Here is an 18,039-nt window from a genome sequence, read left to right on the forward strand (position 1 = left end):
CCCCCCCCCCCCCCGGCTTCGCTGAGAGACTATTTCCTGACTCAAACTTGTGACCATATGGTCACAAAGGAGCAACCTCATCGTTGTACCAAGGTCCACCCCCACATTAGTGTCTTGGAAGTTGGAACTATCACATATTTGGAGCATGGGACATGGACAGAGAAAGAAGTAGTTTATCTCCTCAAAATTTTTAAAATCTGCCTCCATGATGTTACATTAGTTCTGCAATGACGCCACCCTGGGTGTACCCATGTATCAATTATAGGTAACAGGATGGCTCCACCCTTGTATCAATTCAAGGTAACATGCTAAATCAAGAATACATATGCCACAATTCTAGCTAGGAAACAAGCGCCCTTCAACATGGTATAGTTAGTCACTTAGAGGAGATAAATAACTTAATTATAAGTATGAATAACCAAACAGTCACTTGAAGTTAAAATAAAGAGTACAAATATATAGCCTCATAATATACCTGGATGTTCCCTATCAAATGGGCAAATAGTACCAGACCCGTAAGTCCAAGGATTATGACAAATACAGTCTCCCCAACAAAGGGGCTTGGCATAAAGTTTTGCCCATAACAACTGAAAAATAAGAAAGCAAATTAGATGCATTAAAACTCTGAATAGCATACCATATACAAGCAGTTTAATATTGCATAATATGATTCCATCAATCATTCAATAATGGAATGAAACAATCTATTTGACATGGAATTTTGTTCACTATACAATTTGTAAAGCATGATTCCAACCACTAGGGAATGATCCTGTTCCCCCACCCCACTCTATCTAGGGCATTTTTCAAGTGATCAGGATTCTGGACTGGATTGATCCTAGCATTCCCAATCAGATTCACTGCATATTAATCCAAACCAGTCGATGGATGGAAAATCAATTGTGTAAATCATAATAGTCTGGACCTGAACCGACCTATCCACAAAACCATGAGATGGACATAATTACTATTAAATCATACGATCTGACAAGCATTTGCATATAGTAATGGCAACATCATGGTTTTGGGGTTTTTCACATACCAAACCCAATCTTAACCCCATGCAGTCTATATATAAGAAAACACAAATCAAAAGGAACAGGTCAAGGCATGTATCGGGTTCGACCCTCCCAATTGCCATCCCCATTCACATATTACCCACTAATTAAACATTATGCTTCTAATTGGTCAAAGAAATATCAAATAAAATGCAGAAACATGGGGGACGGGGAGAACCAAAACAAACCTCACAGTTATGATAGTGTAGCAGATTTATTCCCCCAATGTACAGGTAAAGAAAAAGAGGGTTCACATTTGAAATAGGAAACCAAAATGAACACTTAAACAAGTCTCTCAAGCCTGTACCTGTTCACTGCACCTGACACAATCTATTTCCTGTACAATTTAAATGATAATGGATTCCATCGAGTTGTTAGAGTTCATGTAATAATGGTACTTTGGGTACTGGGATATTATGTTGTATCATGTTTTTACATTTTACCTTTTTACCTAACTTAGCTACCTTATGTTAGCATGAGGGTAGGTATATAATTTCTCCTTTATTTGGTTGAGTGAATTAACAAAATAGCAGAGAGAAGTCTATTCTCTCCCACAACTGTTACTGCCAACTTCCTCTCTTCTTCTTCTTCTTACCCCCACTCTCATCTTCTTCCTTCTACTCCTGCTCTCTTGCAACCTTAATTGTCCAACTTGGTGTCAGAGCTCACGGTTGTGGTTTGAGAGTCGTATTACAACTTCCCCATTTCCATTTCCATTTCCTCTCTTAGGAACCCTAGGATACAAAGGGATTCCAAGGAAGAGGCTACCATGTGAACAGTTTGAAGAAATCATGAGATAGGTTTTGGATGAAGACCATAGAAGCACCAAAAGAAGATCTCATGTGATATTATGACCATTTGGAGCTCCAATCAACAAAAGGCAGGGTAGACAAGGTTACCGCCAGCCCTACGTTCATTTGGATCGTCAAAGGGTCTATTCCACCCTCCCCATGGTCTCGGTCATTAAAGAAAGGAGTTGTTGAAGCATGACTCAGCTCCATGATATGACAGGTACTGCCAGCATTGGCTTTCTTGTTCCTTTTTGCATTTGAAATGCTTAATGTGATGCTTCCAGAGTTCCAGTTGTTTAGCATTGGTATACTGCACCTTTGTAGGTGAAAACCTGGTTACCTAGAGAAGTAAAAAACAATATGTGGTGCCAAACCAAGTGTAGAGGCAAGAGTTTAGAGCCATGGAAAATGGAGTATGTGAACTCCCATGGTTGAAGAGACTCGTTCAAGAATTGGGGTTTGAGATTGAAGGCTCCATGTGGTTGTACTATGACAACAAGGCTGCCATTATCATAGCCCATAATCCCATGCAATATGATCATACAAAACATGTTGAAGTTGATCGGCAGTTCATTAAGGAAAAAATTGGCTCTAGTTACAATTGCAATTCCTTTGTGTAGATAGGGAATCAACTCACTACAATCCATACCCTTGTGAGCAAGCTGGGCATGTATGACATTTATTCTCTAGCTTGACGGGGAGTGCAAGTAAATATTGTGAGGGTAGAATAGTAAATAGAATGGAAAATAAGCACATATGTGGATGTCATGTTAGTAGAGGGACATTTATGTAATCTCACTTTTTATCTCATGTTAGTGAATATAGGGGAGAAATATCGACCTAAGCTCCCCAAGTTAACTTCTTCTTCTTCCTTCTTTCTAATGTAAGGTTGGTTTACCTAGGCAAACAACCCCAATGATAATAACAAACTCCATAGCAATTCAGATCTGACTTACAAACAAAGGATCCAAAGAAAACATTAAAATCTGGAAAACTAGAGCTGAACCAAGAGAATTCTTGTATTCACAAGGTAGAGGTATTATATAACTATCACACCTGGTTGATTGAAGCCTGGATTGGGATCAGCAGTTCCTCCAAACTTGGATCACAGATGGAATGTAGAGAAGAAGTAGCACAGCAACCAAAAGTACAGCAGCAAACTAGGGTTTAAGTAGCTCGATGGGGAGAAAATCAGAAGCTCTCAAACCAAGGATCTGAAAGCCTAGTAGTCCTGGTCAAAGGCCTCTTTTAGGGGCCTGTATCAACCCTCAAAAGGGCTCCAGCAGCTGATCTGTGAGATCTGAGAAATCAATCCCATGTCAAAACCCTGATTCTTGCTGAAATTGATCCCTTCTCTTGGATGTCTTCAAGGCTTCTTTGATGGGTGATCTTTTGTCACTCAATAGGCTGCAATAAACTCTCAAACACTCTCACAACAGTAGAATATAAAAGAGAATAGAAAGTAAGAAGAGAAGGACGGATTTGGGATAGATGTGAGTGGGATAATGGCTATCTTAGCCTGGGCCTCTCACCCTAACTATCTCAGCCGTTTGACATCCTATTTTAGGAGTTTGAGAAACCCTGGCTGAATAAATCAATCTTTCATCAATTCTGAAATTGGTACATCAATCTCTCTTAAATAGAGAAGGATACAGCCTTACAAAATAGAAAGTAATGGAAAGGAAACTAGCAAGAAATTAGAAACTAAAGACTTTGGCTAAATACTAACTTGTACTCTAAGAAAACAAAAGAGACGATAATAGGGACTTCTAGGAGACTAAATCTACTCAACCAGCTTGTAGTTTAACTGGTCAAACACAAAAGACAAAAGAGCAGCTTCTACTGAGATTGCAGGACACAAAGATCGAAGCTTGGACAGCTTGCTGCAGGCTGGATCAATGGCACTGTTAGGGAGCTTCTGGAAGGCCAAAGTAGGAACAAAATATAGAAATAATATGGGCCTGCTATGCTGCTTGGATGGACTATAGAGATGGACCAGCATAGAACAAAAACTGGGTCCATCAAGGGCTGGTTTGATTAGCCGAAAGGCAAGCTGGGCTGGCTGGCTGGCTGGCTGGCTTTCTTCCTTCTTCTATAGTGTAGGCCAGTATGGGTGTCTACATCACTTTATCTCTTCTCATTGTTGCTGCACCATACTATAAGTGTGAATTCAGACCACTTCTATAACATCGGGACTTCAAAACCATTTTTTCATAAAGAGCAACCCGGTGCACAAGGCTCCTACTGCAACAGGGTCTGGGAGGGCAAATGTATGAACTCTTATCCTCTGCTTTGCAGGAGAGGCTGTTTTCAAGTTTCAAACCTGTGACCAGCATGCTGCAATAGTGCAACTTAACCGTAGCACCACAGGCTCACCCACTTCTCCATTAAAAAAAAAAAAAAAAAGAATTCTCTTCACCTTGTTTTATCATTTAGAAAGATTAGTTATCCTGCCCCCATTGTATAATTCAATGAGGATCAGGGAGGAAGAACAGTAACATAAAGGGTCAGGGTCATGGGTTGTGGAGAGGGGTAGGGGTGGGAGTTGCACAAACGGGTGTAGGGCAGGATGGTGGTGGGGGCCTGGTGGGGAGGAAAATAGAGGGAAGGGGAGAGGGGAGAGAGTGATGCTGGGGATAGGGCAGAAGCTGAAGATAGGGGCAGATTGTGGGAGTGGGGGCGGGGCGGGACAGGTCGGGACGGTGTGGAGTGGGCGTTGAGAGAATTGGCCATGGGCAAAGTTGAAAATATCTCTAGTCTTAAACGGAACTGGCTAATAAGGAACCCCAAACATAATATTTCAATCATGAGGCACCCAGTAGTTTACTTCAACATGGGTACCTAAGCTGTAATTACTCTTTTTTTAATGTCAGTTCAATGAGAAATGACTGATAAATATAAAGAGAAGGGCCACTATTTCTATTGAAAATACTGATACATATTTGTATGCTCATGTATCCTTTTACATAATATTTAAAAAATATATACATCTTATGATACATTATTTTTAGGCATTATATAACACAGCACACAGGCTACATAAAAAGTTTCAAGTTAGATAAAATTAAGTGCTGCTGCTTCAATTGAAAAATATAAGTATCCTAATTATATAAACAGAACAGAAATTTTAATAGAATATTACCTCAAGTTTTGCAAGCCCCACCAAAAACAGAAGACATATTTCACGAGGAAATTTAAGGAGACGACATTATTTGTTAGTGCATATCCAAAAATGCCATAATTGAAAGTGGTATTTTGATTGTTAGCATCACAGTTATTAAACACAACTGTACTGTTTGCCCAAATTGTGCGATTATTATTCTTCAAAGATTCACAGTCTAAATAACTAAGACTGCACTTTAAAGGGCCAACTTCATTTCTGCATTCTGATTTCCAGCATGTTGTGTACCGCTCAATTGACAGAAAATACCATGCTGCCCCGAAAACCTACAAAGTAGAAATGACACTTCTAATCAGGAATCTCATCTTCAAAAAACCCCAATTACAAAACCTATGGATTATAGAATAGCATCATTCAAACCACCACCCTCACCCAAAAACAAATCATATCAAAATCAAGAGAAGTAAAAATTGAAACAAAAAATAAAAAGAAAGAAACAGAAATTACATACATGACTGGCCATCAGGTACAGTACTAGATTATACACTGCCCCAGCCCAGGCAGACTTTGTGATAACTCCTGTAGCTTTTATAATTTCGGAACCCATTGGAAAAATTTGATATAATCTCGGAATATATTGGACCAGCACAAGGAACATAAGGGCATTGTCAGTATGATCAGTGTGGGAGCTTCGAATTGCTGGCATTATAAACCAGATGACAACCTGCACAAAAGACAGCGGTTAACTTTTTGCTCGACCCTGATAACCAACCAAGTTTGAGGATCAGATAAATAGTATTAACAGAAAGAAGAGTACAGACTATAACCATTATCCTTGGCAGAACTAAAGGTATATTTAGTCTTTTGCTTCTGGACTCTTAGAAGGGTCTGAGGCAGCATAACTCACTTTATGGTGTGGTCCTGAGGGCCACAAGTCACAACCCATCAGTGAATAGGTCAAAACTGGCAAATAAGTAATACCAAAAATCAGCACAAAAATATTATTTCAATTATTTAGTCCACATTATTGGTTTCCACAATGAGAAAGGGAAAAAAAGAAGGGAATGTGCAACAAAGATAAACTTTCCACTCTCCCCCTCCCCTCACAAAATAAAAAGATTTTTAAAGCTTGAAAACAAAGGATTGCCAGTAACCCTGGACACAAGATTCACTCCTGCAGCAAATATTTTGATAAAACCGATAGATAAGTTGCAGCAATGGTCATGTTTAAAGATTAAAAGAACTATTAAAGAAGAAGAAGAATAACCCTTCTCACTTTCAGTTTACAGAACAGGAAAATACCTTCATTTTTTTTTAGATCATATAGAAAATCAAATCCATACTCCTTAATAACAACAACAACAACAACAACACCAACAACAACAACAAAGCCTTATCCCAACTAAATGGGGTCAGCTACATGGATCAGTGATGGACAAGTTTGCAAAGTAAAAATGAAGGAAAAAAAGGAGGAAATAAATAGAAAGGAAACAAAGCAACACCTCTGGGACATCCCATGTAAACGTGATCAGCAACATAGATCTTTGCCTCCAAACAGCTCTATTAGATGTCATACTAGGATCTAGACCGAGCATCTACATGTCCTTCCTTACCAACTCTTCAATGGTCATTTTAGGCTTGCCCCTTGCTCTTCTAGCTCCCTACATTTGGATTTGGTCACTCCTCCTTACAGAAGCATTCAAAGGTCTATGATGAACATGTCCAAGCCACCTTAAGAGACATTTTCTGAACTTGTGCTGAATTAAAGCAACTCCCAAGTCGGCTCTAACCTGTTCATTCCTCACCCTATCCCTCCTGGTTTTGCCGCACATCCATCTCAGCATCCTCATCTCTGCTACACTCAACTTATCTATGTTATGCTTCTGGACAGCCCAACATTCCACCCCATAATCATTTCCGGTCTCATAACTATCCCATAGAATTTACCTTTAAGCTTTAGGGGTATACGTCAATCACACAACACTCCAGAAGCACTTCTCCACTTCGTCCATCCTACTTTAATTCTGTGAGACACATCATCATCTATCTCACCCTCTTTATTTATTATTGACCCTAAATATCTGAAATGATCGCTTTGAGGGATCTCTCTCTCCTCAAGTTTCACCACATCGTTATCCGTCCTTGATTGACTAAAGTTACATACCATATATTCCGTCTTAGTTCTACTTATCTTAAGACCCTAGATTCCAAGGTAGATCTCCATAACTCTAACCTTTCATTGATCTCTGCCACTAGTACAATATCATCGGCAAAAAGCATACACCATGGAACCTCCCCTTGAACGTTCTTGGTTAAATCATCCATAAGAAGCATAAACAGATAAGGACTTAATGCAGATCCCTAATGTAACCCAATAGAGATTGGGAACTCATTGCCTTGACCTCCCACGGTTGTCACACTCGTCACCACGCCCTTGTACATGTCTTTGATAATATCTATATAATTACATTACACCCTTTCTTCTCCAATACATGCCAGATGAGCTCTATAGGGACTCTGTCGTAGCTTTTTCTATGTCAATAAAGACCATACGGAGATCCTTCTTGTAGGTTCCGGACCTTACCATAAGCCTCCTAAGAAGGTAAACCGAGATAGTTTGTTGAGATACATGTATCTCTTTTTAGGTTGACTTTGATAACCTTCTCCCATAATTTCATAGTATGACTCATGAGTTTTATGCCTTTATAGTTATTACAACTCTGAATATCGCCTTTATTTTTGTAGATTGGTATAACAGTACTTCTTCTCCACTCATCAGGCATCTTTCTCGTGCTCATAATCTTGTTAAACAACTTGGTAAGCCAAGCAACCCCATATAGTCCCAAATTCTTCCACACTTCAATTGGGACCTCATTCAAGCCTAGTGTCTTACCCGCTTTCATCTTTCTTAGGGCTTCTTTAACCTCGGACATTCCTACCTTCCGTGCATATCTATGAAGCATGTTGTCATGTTGGATATTCAACCCACTCCTACTTGAGCTATCTACATTCAGCAATTCTCAAATCCATAATCCTTAAATGTTATAATATTTTTACTTTTTTTTTTCCATAAATTTTAGAACATAACTAATTAATTTCCTTTCTGCTCTCTTAAGTAAAGACTATAATTGTTATTGCTGTAAGGATAAGACTTAAATTCTTTGGGAGAACACTCCCTTAAATGTAGAGGGGTAGACCCTCTATCTATTGCTTTCTTGTTTGAAGCCAAATTTAAGAACCAAGTGGTGAAATATAAAAATTCTTCCAAATAACACACTACATTGATCACCTAATTTATATTGTAAAGTTTTACAGAGGATCTTCTGGGTTTACAGTTGGATCAGCAATAGAACTGTTGCCTGCAGCGTGCAATGAACCTTACCACAACTCCGATGGTCCATGGATCCAGAACCATTAACTGGTCAAAGGATGAATGGATCATTAAGAACGGTTGGATTCCTCAAACAAGCCAGATGTAAAGATCAGGCCATTTGAATTGGTCTGTACATATCACAAATTATATGGTTCGGAAAGTTGCAGGAAATTTACAACCAAGAGAATCTGAACCCACAACCATAACCCAGTTATCAGTGACACAGAAGTAGGGACTAACAACATAGCACCAGATGAGAATTTTACATTAAAAGCACTCACATAGTGACAGCCCTTCATTGGCTTGAAAGCATGAGCTCGTTTAAAGGCCCAAACCTAAAGTCCACAACCTGAGCTCATGGCCTTCAAATTTTAAGTCCTTGTATGTTACTATTGACCGGCTCTTCCACCGGTATAGATTGATTTTTTTGGGGAGTTTATTCTCACACCAGCTACTAATTATCCTACAAGCCCCCCTTATACACCTGTTACTTCCAGGTGTATAAGGGGGATTGTAGGCTAATGAGTAGTTGATGTAGGCACTAAACTCCCAACAGTAACCATGATGGGTAGAAATTTTTTTCTTTTGCTTCTTATTTATTTATTGCTTTTTGGTGGGGGCAGGGACAATTGCACTGAATAGTTCTAAAGAGGGTATTTTTATAATTTTTTACCATCTTCATCATCTTTAGTCTAATTATTTCTAAATATTACTGTTCACGAACATTTTTTGCAGTAACAGAACAGTCACTCACTCTCTCTATCTCTCTTCTCTGATTCTCCTTTCTCTTCAATTCCAGTCTCAGCTTTGCATCTCAAGACAGGACCAGAACATTAAATCAACAGGTCATTTCTGGTATTTCCTCTGTCATTAAATATTGTCCTGCAATATGCTTACTTCTGCCCTTGCATTAATTGATTGAACTGTTAGAAAAGTTAGTATTTTGATCCTAGCAGTAAATCGTTGTTTTGTATGTTTCTGATGTCCAACCTGCTTGGTGGTTGATTGTTGTTATCTATTCTGCGTCTGATTTCTATTATATCCAACTTCTCTCTGCCTCCTTGCTAGGAATTTCGTCTAATTTTCTATTTCTTTTTCTGTTCCCCTTTTCCTCCTTTTCTAATTGTGATAGTAAGTTATGAAATTTCCCTTGTTTCTATGGGACAATGCTTGGAAAACCCTGAGGTGAACTACCTAGCAGACCCGCAAATTAGATTGGGCCACCTGGTATACCCTATTTCATTTCCTATTTTCAAGGAACCTTTTATTCCATGAGGTCCAATCCCATTTGGGGTTCCTCTACATTTTCTGACCTTAGGGACCCTTTAATGTTTTCCATTTCTTCTGAATTTCTCTTCTTATATCTAGCTTAGCACATGTTCACAAATATTCTCCCTAGAGTCAGCTAACCACTAACATAGGATTTGAATTCTCGTAATCCATCCTACATCATATGGTCAGATGGTTGACTTGCTTCATCAGTCACAGTGCCACACATAATAGAAGACAGACTAGCAAGAGTGTCTCCTGGCCTATCAAATGCTAGACAATAAATTCTTGATAAAAATGAACTCCAAACAAGAACATTATTTGGAAACACCAAGAACTACCCAACTTCACTGAGTGAGGAAAAAAAACCAGTGAGAACTGAGGAGAGTGAAGCAATGCAAAAAAAAAGGGCCATGTTTTGTTGCATATATGCAGACCCAAGAAAGCAAGAGTATAGGTACTCTTGCTTCCCTTCCTTCTCTCTTGAATAGCTAACAGCAAGTAACTTGTATCAGTAATGCAGAAAATGTACATATACATGCAGGTAAGGTCAGTATTTCACCTAATCAGAAATTCAAAATAGCAAAAAAAGCAAATCAGAAACTAACAAAAATGAAGCGAGTCTTCCAATATAAGCTGTCCTGAATTGCAAGCAGAATCAGTTCTTGCAAGTGCTTGAAATTATTTCTTGTATTTTTTTGGGCTGATAAATACTCCCTGAATTTATTTTGAGCTTAATATTTCTATCATAAAGGTGTGCGACATTCCTCAATGTCACATCCTTAATTACTCATTAGACATAGCAAGGAAACTTTAAGTATGGGAGTAAAAATGTAAATCCTTCAATCTTCCTTCCCAACAGGGTTAGCATCCACCCCTTTCAATCTAATGCCTCCCTCCCTGCAAATCCAGATCTGAATTTTCCTCTCTTCTCTGGCAAAGAACTCCCCTCCTCCTTTAGTGTGGACAGTTGCAACAATGATGTCGAAGGCGACGACAGTGGTCATGCTTTCTTATTCTCTCCCTGCGGATCTGGGTCTCTCTCCTCCCCTTTCTTTTCTGGCAACGATCTCCCTGCACCCCCCCCCCCCCAACCCCCTTTTTAACGCCATGATCTTTCCTCTTTCACTTTCTTCTGCTGTGAATATTCTTAGTTGGGGTTCAACTATCCCCAAGATTCTCAGATTTAGATTTATTGTCTAGAACTTAAAATTTCATTGTCTTAGGGTTTCTCAGTTCAAGTTTTCATAGCTTTAAGGAAACTTTGACAGAGAAGAAAATGTTTTTCAACTTTATCAAAATGAACGTTTCAGACAGAGGAAACTTAATAAATGGATGACGAAGACTAATACAAACCATTTATTTTGTTCTCTCTTTTTCGCCTTACCCTCAGTTTAGTTTTGTCAGAAAATAGAATACTTGATACTGGTCCAATTATAATTCTTCAAGAACAGCTAGTACCATGCTCATGTTCCTGAAAAATGAATATAAATATCCACAGTGCCCATTTCATACATGTCCTTATATTCTAGGTTTTTATTTTGACACTCTTACAACTCTATTTCTCTTTATGGACTGATTTTGAGGCAGTAACATTCTGCAGGACAAATTACCACCACTTCCAAACTTTCTTTGGCATGTTAGCTGCTAGTACTGGGCCTACTGGCCCCACAAGATCATTGTAGTTATTTCTGTTCATTGTTAGAGCTTTCCTCCAAATATAAATGTTAACTGGTTCTGAGTAAATTATATGAATTAACATCCACATAGAACTGTTGTTTTCTTGTCTTCAGTTTAAGCTTCGTTATTGATGTTAAAAAAATTTTGTAGGCTTCAACCACTTCCTGATTTTTTCCTATTATCACTCACCCCCCCCCCCCTCTTTTCTTCTATTTTGAAAAAACATATTTTCCCCACTTCAATTGTAAACAGCTAGTATAGCTGCTCATCAGACAGCAGAATAGAAGATCTGGGTCTTAACAGCCCAATCTTCAAATTGCAATCTTTGAGCATACTTGGGTCCACACGGAGCTTGAAAGTAAAGCCAAGAGGGGAAAACAAAAGTTCCCGTGAATTCTTTGAAATGAAACCACAAACATGCAAATTCATCATAGGCTAAGATTGATGTGTTACAAAATCAATAGCATGGATTTTGTGTTCTCACTTTGCATAAATAACAAACCACAAAAAAAATTATCAAAAGAAGTAAAACAAACCTGTGGGAGTGGTAGTGCAGCCATGAGATCGATGAACAAATCCGTTTGTAAATACCTCCTCGCAATTTTCTCATAATCCATTACAAGCTCACCTCTCCCAAACCCCCGGGAAGTAGGTGCTATATATGCTGTCCGGAACTTTATAAGGACATGCAATAGATAGAACAGGTCAGTAATTGTTCGGAAATATGTCAAGATAATCCCCAAATTCAAATCCATCTTTGCACATGATGAGTTCCCCTTCCCCACCACCACGGGTAGGTAGAGAAAAAATGGATCTGTAATCAAAGCCACCAAAGATGAGAACATGAAAACCCGTTTCCATTGCAAGACAATATCACTGCTTGGGTCAAGTATCTTCTTCCTCAATAGCTCATGGTCCTCTGGAAAGACTTTAAGCCACCCAAGTTTCAAAAACCCTGTAATTTTACTTCTGACCCCGGATCTGTCTCGGCCATGGCCAAGACCATTAGATTTCAGCGGAGGAGTTGAAGCCTTGTATAAGGGTGAGGGTGTTTGAAGTTGTGGGGAATCAGTTTTCTCCCACAGCACATCAGAGTGTTGTTTTTCATCAGGATGAATCCTAGTACAAACCAATCCATCTCACCAATTACAATGAAATCTCAAAAGAGAACACTAACAAGAGATTAATAATAGAAAAACAGAACAAAGAAAAACCCCAATCATAATTACCTCACTTTCTTCTCCTTCCTGATCTCCATAGATTCCTGAGAAAGACCAGAGACAAATACTAGAACAAAACTACAGCTGGGACAAAACCAAGGAATCACAGCACATTTTCCAGAACCCAGCAAGCAAAGCCAAACTTAACAGAACTGATATCTTAAACTCAAACTCAAAACTCAAAAAATGCTGTGGAAGAGGCAGTTCCTGAAGGTAACCTAATAATAGTACAGAAATCTTGAGATTCTACAGTCACAAGATATCAGAGATTTTACAAATTTGAAGAATGTTTATACCAGTTGGGATGCCTTCAGTGATTTGCACAGAGAGAGCTGAACAGCACACTGAACTGATTAAATCGTTGTTTGACAGTTGAGAACTGAAATACACTTCCATTTCTATTTTATAGGTTCTTGTCCAGCTACAGTTGTAACTGTTGAATTACCAAAAATAGACATGGAAGTGCTAATTTTTTCCCTCCTTTTTTTTTTTTTTTCAAACCCCACCTAGTATCGGTCCCGGGGATTACCGATATGTATCAAAAGTATTGATCTGAACTGGCTGTATATTAATTAAAAAGAAAAAAGAGTCACCTTTTGTTTGACACCATACGTAATTGTGTTGGTCATGATTGATTCGATATCAATACTTAAAATCATGATTATTTTGATATAAAATGAAAAAAAAAAAAAAAAAAAACCATTTTTTTTCATAAAAAAACACTATATCTATAAGGTATCAATCAAGTGTCCCATACGTATCAGCCGGGTGGTTACTAAAGAACAAGATTAAATTCCTCTACACATGTCCATCAATGAAGAAGAAAAAGATTTAATTGGAACAATGCTCTTTTAGTCTAAAGTAGTCATTCTCAACTATGAACTAAGAAGTAGCAAGAAAAAAACAAGTGTGATATGAGCAAAACCTTGAGCACCCGCATCCCTAACCCTGCTAAGTGCTAAGGAACAAAATAATAAGAACAAGCAACAAACGAACAGGAAATTAGGTATTTAGGTTTCCTCCATCTATACACATTCTTCTTAATTCTCTAATCCAACATAGAAAACTCTATCTGTTACACTCAAATATGGGACCAACTCTTTTTTTTGTTTTTTCTTTCTAAAAGACAAGAACAAAGGTCGATACCCCCTTGCCCAATTGGGCTCGGGGTATTAGGTAAACCCCTAATCGTTCCAAAGTCTCTCTCTCTCTCTCTTTTGTGTAAATGGAAATTCATTCTAGGAGTTAGGAAAATCATATATTACAAGATTAACAAGAGAATTAGTTCTAGTTTTGTAGGCTAATTGATGAGCTGTAACAATCCTACTCCGACATTGTTTCACCATTTCAAAAGATAAAAATTCTTGAGATAATTATTTCATATCCAATAAAAAAGTGAAAAGTTCCCCTGGCCAAGGTTTTTGATTTCTTTAAAAGAGACCAATAATAATTTCACAATCAGCTGTCCAGATTGTCATGCGTGATTCCTAATCGGCATGCTTTATTTTTGAGTTTGAAGTCCTTTTATAATGAGTGAGTCCCCAACCAACCTCAATGGAAGGTACTCTAACCCTAGTTATTTTATACTCAGGTTCCTTATCTATGCAATAGAACTCTTCGATAACATTTTTATATTTATTTTTTGGAAAGAATTCTCTATTTGAGAGCTTGGCCCTGCACCAGAGTGGGGGCCAATGGGAGCTCACACAAAAGCATCAATAGGGGGCAGAACTCCGTATTTCATTTAATGCCACTCTTTGGTATAGTGTGTATATTCTTTCCCACATTGACAATGTGAGAAACCTTCTCCCTTCTCTGTGCAATGCCAACAACAATCATCCTAGATATATGAAAAAAAAAGCCATTTGCATAATCTTGTCCTATATGTTTATCCAAATGGTCTACCACTTTGAGCCATGTGGACAGTTTATTTTTGACTAATTAACTATCAAAGTAGTTGTAAAAAATTATGATTTTGACATATATCAACTTTCAAATTCATATTCTATTAACTACCTTTTGAAAGTCCTTGCATCCCTATATTTTTTGACTAATGTATGTAGCCCATACACATCTGCACTTCACGTATGGATAGGTTACATTGGGGTCCTACCCATTTACAAAATTTGATTTCCATCTAATCTGCCACATGACATATATTTTGATCATTCAGGAAACCTTGCCCCTTATAAACAAAAGAAAACTTCTAAAAAATGTCTATGAGAATAGATATAAAACTTTTAAATGTTTTCTTTTCTTGTCGTCCTCTTTGAATGGCTTATATATAGTTAGGAAGTGTCACTACATTAATCCATCTTAGTAATAAATGGAAAAATGTATAAGAAAGACTGCCCAGGCTTACATTACTTTCCACCCACTCTCCTTGGAATGTCATTGTTGAAAGAGATGTTTCAGGTTCTTTAATAGAGCTTTTAGTGATCAATATATACATTTCACTTAATTTAAAACTTCAATTACATGACAATGGGAATGTATCCAAACCATCAACATCTCAAAGATGATGATATGCTTTGTCTCCCTCATTTTTGTTAACGAGATAAGCTAATAATCTTTTTCATTCTTAATTCAAGTGCCTTTTGTGTTGTAATACATCTTTTAGATGTTTATGGGTGGATGTTCCAATTATCCAAGAATGCACTCGTGGTGATTTATCTGGAAGCAACATTAAACTATGATTTTAATAGCTCAGAAGAGATAATATAAACTAGGGGTGAAAGTTTGATCCTGACAACTTGAACCTGCCCTGAGCCCGAAGAAGGCTTGTGCTAAGATTTTTTTTACCCTGAGGGTAGGTTAGGGTTGAAAACCCCTAACCCTGGGTCAAGGTTGGGTCAAGCTCGGGTTGAGGCCTCAGCCGATCCAACCCGACCTAACCTAGCTCAAAATTTAACCTTGAATTTTTATATGAGAATTTAGGGCTCTTATTGGTTTTTAATTTTTCTATAATTTTTTAATGTATAAGATATAAATGGAAAAAATAGGTCAATCAAGGTTAATCCAAACATTGCAGAAGCAAAGGTCAACCTAACCTAGGCCAGGCTGACCCAACCTGGCATTGACAAGGTCAATTAGGGATGGGTTGGGTTGGTATGAACCCGGAAGGGTTGGGCTGAACATGAACCCGACAGGGTTGGGTTGGGCCTGAGTTGAATTTTGAGGACCTAGGGTTGGGTTAGGTTTTTAAGAAACCCAGCCAACCCAACCTTGTTTCAACACTAATATAAACCATTGAAATAATTAAAGCATTATGATCATCTAATTAACCAACTATAGTCCTCATCCATTAAAATTGATTAAATTCTGCAAGATACCTATAATTTTTATGGAACTAATACAGACTAAAACTAGGACAGTTTCAATCTCTATGTATTACTGAGTTTGATAAGAAAAAATTAGAGGTATCTTGCAGAGTTTAATCTGGTTTAATGGATGAGGATTGAGGAATATAGTTGGCTAATTAGATGATCATAATGCTTTAATTATTTTAATCGAATGGTTTGTATTTTATTCTCCCAACCATTAACGTCATAGCTTAACATGGTTTGTACTTAAATCACCATGAAGTGTGTAATGGAATATTCTCGCATAAACATCTCAAAGATGACAGCCTTATGTCCATCATTTCTGTTTATGAGATGAATTGATCATATCTTTCTTTCTCAATTCAAAGTGTCTTGTGTATTTCACTAATTAATATTCTAAGAATCCAATGACCATTTCACCATAAAGTTAAGTTTTACAAGGATTTTTGAAGTGTAACTAGGGGTATTTCTGTGGGAAATAGGACGGTCAAGTTTGATATTGGATCGATATTGGCTTTGACTGATCTTGTTCCCAATACCAAGTTCTCAAACCTTGGAGGAGACAATAGTTACATGGTGTACCACAATTGCAGTACCTCCTATGGAATACAGTTCTTGCCTAATCTAACAAGTAACAGCAATAGGGAAAACCAAAGCTCCTCATTGCAGCTTTTGCATAAGCAATGAAAAAAAATTTCCTTCCACACTGTTTGGGCTCCAAAACCATAGCTCCTAACTTAGAGAGAGAGAGAGAGAGAGAGAGAGAGAGAGAGAGAGAACCCTACCTACATGAAGCACTCTTCTTGTGATACCCTACTTTCTAAATCCGGTCTAATTTTTCGGTTGGTTTGATTTGATCTTGCAGGACCCGAACCCAAGCGAGCCGAGGCGAATGCCACATGGAACATGATGACAAGGGTGACTCTGAACTCAGGTTGGCCAGATGAGTTGGAGTCGGTGCCTAGTGAAGTCCGTGTGCTCAAATCATGCACTTGCACGTATCACCGGGTCATGTACGCACAATAAAGATATGTGGCCGTATTTTATGTTAAGTACGCATGTTAATCATTTACTAAGAGTGAAATACGTGTCGGGGCAAGCCCCATCAAAAATCCCAATGTTTCGGCTAAGTTTTGGCCAATTGGTTGGTGGTCATAGGTGGGTCAGACCCACCAGTGTGACCTACCACTCCGGTAGCTAGATATTTTGACCTAAGTATAAATAGCATTTCTTACATTTCTTTCCCTCATTTATTATTTTACAAGGTGGGTGAGAAAAATAAAGAAGAGAGAAACAGAAGAAAGAGAAGGGAAGAAGGAGGAAGAAAAAGGAGAAGAAATGTTTGTTGTGCGATGCCAGGGTTGAATCTTTCGATTTCAATGCCGGATTTGTGATCCTAATCTCGACATCTACGATTTGAGGTGAGTAAAGTCTATATTCTTTAAACCCCCAAAAAACTCTAAGTGAAACCTTTCGATTTGGGTAGAAATCCTCTAGATCTTGTTGATCCCTCTTGAGAATATGAATCTAAGGTTTAATAAATGACCTATATGTTGTTTATGAAGGTTTTAGAGGAAGAAATTGCAAGATTTGAGAAGCATTTGTTGATCTCTTGAGCTAGAGAGAAGATTTGAGGTTTTTAAAGTGTTCTTGAGCAAAGAGGTAAAACCCAAGGTTGAAACTCTGAATCGGTCCCAGATCTAGGTTTAGAATCATATTATGGGACTTTAGATGTGAGAAAAATACAGTCGAATCGACCCTTTATGGTTTTCCCAAGGTGGGATGAAGAATAGAAGTGAACAGTAAAATCTTGATTTTAAATGATGGATGCCTTGGAAGTGGTCAGACTCACCAATTCGGAGCCCACCAATCCTTGTTGGGCTTTTGGTCCGACCAGTGGGCGAGGACCGATGGGCACCTGGCTCGCCACTCCTGGCAGAGCCCCTGGGCCAATTGGTGGGTACCTGGCCTGCCAGTTGACCTACCAATCCGACTCTTTGGGTTTCGATTGGGCCCAGATTTGTTAGGCAACATTCTCTAGTGATTTCAAACACGTTGAGATCATCATACTCTGTTGATTTTGAACCTAAAGTGGAGATATACTAAGTTCGACCTCTTTTATGATAGGTTATACTAGAAACTCATGTCATCGCATGCCAGATCTTCCTCGTACCAAAGATGATCATTGTACACGATTAAGTAAG

General features: G+C 38.3%; 1 protein-coding gene across 2 annotated transcripts in view; it reads right to left on the bottom strand.

Moving 5' to 3' along the window:
- The window catches only part of LOC122073577 (probable cyclic nucleotide-gated ion channel 14), a 17,382-nt gene extending 4,510 nt beyond the window's left edge, over positions 1-12,872 (bottom strand). The window contains exons 1-6 of one of the 2 annotated variants that reach the window (XM_042638170.1): positions 12,809-12,872; positions 12,522-12,556; positions 11,829-12,411; positions 5,482-5,694; positions 4,992-5,296; positions 476-587 (exon numbers count right to left, since the gene is read on the bottom strand). In XM_042638170.1, the coding sequence (XP_042494104.1) occupies positions 476-587; positions 4,992-5,296; positions 5,482-5,694; positions 11,829-12,411; positions 12,522-12,550 (1,242 nt within the window). In that variant the 5' untranslated portion in view covers positions 12,551-12,556; positions 12,809-12,872. Of the gene's footprint in view, positions 1-475; positions 588-4,991; positions 5,297-5,481; positions 5,695-11,828; positions 12,412-12,521 lie in introns of both variants that reach the window. The other variant, XM_042638169.1, reaches the window with a different exon arrangement.
- Between the last annotated feature and the right edge of the window lie 5,167 nt (positions 12,873-18,039).

Source organism: Macadamia integrifolia, chromosome 3 (assembly GCF_013358625.1).
Source record: "Macadamia integrifolia cultivar HAES 741 chromosome 3, SCU_Mint_v3, whole genome shotgun sequence".
NCBI lineage: Eukaryota > Viridiplantae > Streptophyta > Magnoliopsida > Proteales > Proteaceae > Macadamia > Macadamia integrifolia.